The 4,075-nt window shown below is 52.3% G+C and overlaps 3 protein-coding genes across 3 annotated transcripts; 1 reads left to right on the forward strand and 2 right to left on the reverse strand.

The window, feature by feature from the left end:
• Nucleotides 1-62: 62 nt before the first annotated feature.
• PHACADRAFT_202002 (uncharacterized protein) lies at nt 63-316 on the forward strand (the record flags this gene model as incomplete). The annotated part of the gene is made up of 2 exons (XM_007402274.1): nt 63-87; nt 144-316. The coding sequence occupies 2 exons, from the start codon at nt 63-65 to the stop codon at nt 314-316; spliced, it is 198 nt and encodes a 65-aa protein (XP_007402336.1).
• Nucleotides 317-2,941: 2,625 nt separating this feature from the next.
• PHACADRAFT_53322 (uncharacterized protein) lies at nt 2,942-3,169 on the reverse strand (the record flags this gene model as incomplete). Its single annotated transcript, XM_007402275.1, has 2 exons — nt 2,942-3,096; nt 3,151-3,169. Coding segments are annotated over 2 exons (174 nt in total), but the record flags the coding sequence as incomplete, so codon positions are not given.
• A 462-nt stretch (nt 3,170-3,631) lies between these two features.
• PHACADRAFT_202003 (uncharacterized protein) lies at nt 3,632-4,004 on the reverse strand (the record flags this gene model as incomplete). Its single annotated transcript, XM_007402276.1, has 3 exons — nt 3,632-3,789; nt 3,845-3,871; nt 3,932-4,004. 3 exons carry the CDS (start codon nt 4,002-4,004, stop codon nt 3,632-3,634), a joined length of 258 nt encoding a protein of 85 aa, XP_007402338.1.
• Between the last annotated feature and the right edge of the window lie 71 nt (nt 4,005-4,075).

Consider the following 4,075-nt stretch of genomic DNA (forward strand, 5'->3'; position numbering starts at 1 on the left):
GTCAGTGGCCAGATCACTGCCGAGATGTGGACGAGACCATCACAGTGGATGCTGTTCATCTCATGCACTTCATCTTGAACCTCAAGAGTATGTCTTCGTCTTGGGCTTTTGATATCTTCTGCTGCTGACACTGTGACTCACAGGTGTACACTACGTCGAGGAACTTTGGATCAGCACCGACCTCGGCACTGACGACACCTCGCTCAAGAAGGTCGACACCATCAGAGCAGTACATTCCCGAGTGCCTCATCACCCTCACCCACTGCGGCCACAACATTCTGCACACCGTCCCGATCTGGAAGCTTCCCTGCACTGACAAGCCCTTGGACCTGTTTGCATTCATCGATGTTGACCACCGTGTCCTTACCAAGAAGGAGATCACCATCGACTCCTGCCTCAATTTCGAGACCTCGAGACCTCGATCCCGCCTGCCATCATGTACAGCATCACCAGTGGTGCCAGGATGCCGACACTCAGTGGTAAGTGGGCCACCGGTTGGAAGGCTGTTGATTGAGATTCAGTCGACATGCTGGGCCTGTCACGTGAGGTCTTCATGAAACGATGCATCCTCGAGCAGCTCAACAACGTCAATGGGAATGCGATGACGATGACCGTCACGAAGAACGTCGATGGTGTCAACAATATTTGGGAGGTCGACCTCATGACATGGTACCTGTACCTGACACGGAGAGCCATTCAGTGCCGCTGTGACCAAGAGTGCTGGCAGTACATGGCAGGATCACATCGGTTTGAGGGCTGGCAGAGCTGTGGTGGGCCGGTCAAAGCGAAGCTTTGCCAAGTTGAGCACAGCGCGGAGCTCTCATACAGGTCTCTAAAATGCAGCGTTATGATTAGATGTAAGTAGGGATATAGACATTCATTCAAGAAGGTAGTAATCGAAGAGAAAGCAGTCGATATCAAAGCAAAGAGCTAGGGTTAATAGGTATATGTTTAACATTGGAACATCGGTAATAATGTCATTGGAACGTACACAGGCGCACCTGGACATGCCAGGTGTGATCATGACTTTGTGCTGGACACCTCAGATCTCCACTACGGTGTAGCGGTGAGCTGCAAACAGCTAAATGAATAGTCCTAGTAATAACGCGAGCGACTTACGTTATGATAATTTGCCTTGTCCCGTTTGCACGCGTGCGCTGCCTGGCAATTGACTTTGCTACTTCTTCGAGGATGCGTTCCCACTGTAATGGCTTTGCAGAATACCAGCTGGGATCGAGGAACAAAACACACCAATCATTTCTATATATAAAACCAGGTAAGTCTCATCAGTCTAATTGCGGGGCGACGGCACTTACAAAGTGGCATGCTTTGCCTCAGTCTCCATCAGCCTCTTTAGTGCCTCCCATCGAACCCTCAGCCTGTATTGCGCGAAGGATTGATACCAGCCAATCGTATAGTTCGTGTTCTGTTGCCCCAAGTTCTTCTGGTTGCCGGACATGTTGAGCTTTCGGACTAACGGCCGTGGCGGTTCAAAAGTGTACGATAAGTACAAGGAATCAGTCGAGAATCTGGCACTCACCTTCAACCAATTAGCTCCCACCTCCTCAACTACTTTCATATGGTCGGGCGCTGAGGGCAAATGTGACGGCGGTCGGAACTGGGCACAAGACGCAAAGAAGTTGAGCTTGAGGGCTGAGGGCCGTGGCGGTTCGAGAGCGTACGGTAAGTACGAGCTACAACGGCGGTCGGCACAGGGCACCAGATGCGAGGTAGTTGAGGATAGAGGGGTGTGGAGGAGGGAGTTGTATGGTGAGCAACGAGACCGAACCGAGAATGAAGACTCACCTGGGATAACGGCTCTGAACCGCCTTCCAGATGATCAGAGATGGCAGGTGAACCAAACGACAGCGTGTACAGAGTACGAGGTGTGGGATAGTCGAGGATAGAGGGTGTGGAGGTAGAAGACAGCGGGTTGTATGGTGAGTGAGCAATGACACCAAACCAAGAACTGAAGACTTACCTGGGAGAAACCACGCTAAACCTCCTTCCAGACGAACGGAGAGGGCTTCTGAGTCGAAGGACGGCGCGCAGAGGGTTGCAAGTGCAAGGTTGTGGGGATAGAGGAGTGGGCAGTGGGCAGCAGACAGCACGGTCCATGGTGAGTAACAATGTGGAAACAAGAACTGGAGGCTTACCTGGGAGCACACAGAAGACCAAGCAATGAGCTAATGTAAGTGAAGAAGGTGCGAGGTGGCTGAGGATGGAGGTGGGAGGCAGTCAAAGAGGGGACGGCGCGAGAGCAAGAGCAGGAGCAATAAGCGCCGAAGTACGTCGGGGAGAGCGCGAGGCATGTAGGATCACGATGCTGTGTTGGCAGACCGTATACTGAGCCAGTGAAAAAGCTCAGGCGGGTTTTCGCAGATGCAAGTAAGCTGCTCTGACGCCATCGTAGAGCGAGTGACAGGCAGTACGCGCCCAGCTGTATGGCGCGGCAGGACCAAACTGAATGAGCTAGAGGACACCACAAAGGCGATGGTGAGTGGGCCGGTTTCTGTGTGGCCAAGCCCCTAGACCGTGGCTGAGACGTCGGCCGCGTGAGTGGCTGGAGAAAGGTTGTTAGGTCAATACCTAACGGTTACAGTGTAGGGCCTGGTGGTGCAGATGTTAGTGCTCATTGGGCAATCAGTGGGTTTGATTCACGCTTCCTGCGCAATTGTTTTATTGTAATTACGCTAATTACATGTCTTAGCCACGACCGTGTCTCAGCCAGGCTCCAAGGCACTTAGTGGATCTGGGCGCTTATAAACGTCTAAGCCAGTGTGGCTAGTCCGGTGTAACATAATAAGTTCCTGTGTCTAGGCCGCCGAACTGAAAATCTTGAAAACATCGAGAAGAGGGATAATGATGGGTGGACGAAAGGCGGATATTCCAGATGTCATTTGAAGCTCCTGAAGACCAATGCAAATTCGGCACAATTCAGGTAGAGCGATGCAGGGTCGAGCCTGATGCCGCACAGGAGCTTGGCATGAAACCGGATACCGGTGCTTGCCAGAAAGCACTGGCGCACCATCCACTGCAGCGGGATGTGCCCCAGGCTGTGCCACGTGTCTTTCGACACCGAGCCGCCGCTGCCGCCTGCAAAGGTGCGTGAGCATGAGAATTCGTGGCATGACGGGATCGGTCACATACCGCAGTGGCAGCCCGCGAATCACACCTATAGAACGTCGATCTTGCGCGTGCGCTTCTGCCACTCGGAGAACTGGCCATCCGTCTCCTGGTGCTGCCGGTTGTCAACGGAGTTGCCCCTCAACACGTTGGAGATTTCTGACAATACTGGCCTTCACTTATTCTTTTCATCCTTCTTGTACGCAGGTGTAACCTCGTTGAAACGGGGAGATAAACCAGCTCATCATTCTGGCTCGCCTTGGGCATGTCTCCTAGTTGCATGCTGAGCTGATCCTCGTCCTCTCATGACCATTTCAACAAGTTTGCTTTAAACTTGCCGCACCACTCATCGAGGCTGGCGACATGTTGAACGTCTTCACGGCAGTGTTGCCTACTGTGAACGGCATCCAGTGCAAGAAAACCGACTGAGCACATTATGTCCCGGACGCCAATTCATTCGATGTCGATGTCTGCCGAGAACATCTTCTTGAGAGTGTGCCCTTTGCTAGCCAAGTGGTGTCGTGCACGTGTACACCTTGTTCTCGTATGGCATCTGCTGGTGGTTGCATGTCGGGAGCAGGTCGACTTCGTTGATTACGCCAGCGAGCGCACGGGTGGTGTATGCACCTCGAGAAAAAATGTGGATCTTGTCATCTGCCTCGTCTGCAAAGGCATTCAGCATTCTGCTCAAGTAAAAATGCAATGGCCGAGAACTTACTGTTCTGCATTGAAATTTCATATACGCCTGAAATGACAGACGGACATCAGATACAACACCACCTGCTTCAAACCGAGACTCGCAGACCCATCGAATGTGCATTGAGATTCTGAGCGATTGTCCAGCCGAGGGTCTTGGATATCTTGAATGCTAGGGGCATAGAGATTTGGGATGCCCTGTAAGTGCTGATTCCTGCCTGTACAAGGTCCCATCAGCTGTGCACTGAACGCA

This window comes from Phanerochaete carnosa (assembly GCF_000300595.1).
Source record: "Phanerochaete carnosa HHB-10118-sp unplaced genomic scaffold PHACAscaffold_78, whole genome shotgun sequence".
Classification (NCBI taxonomy): Eukaryota; Fungi; Basidiomycota; class Agaricomycetes; order Polyporales; family Phanerochaetaceae; genus Phanerochaete; species Phanerochaete carnosa.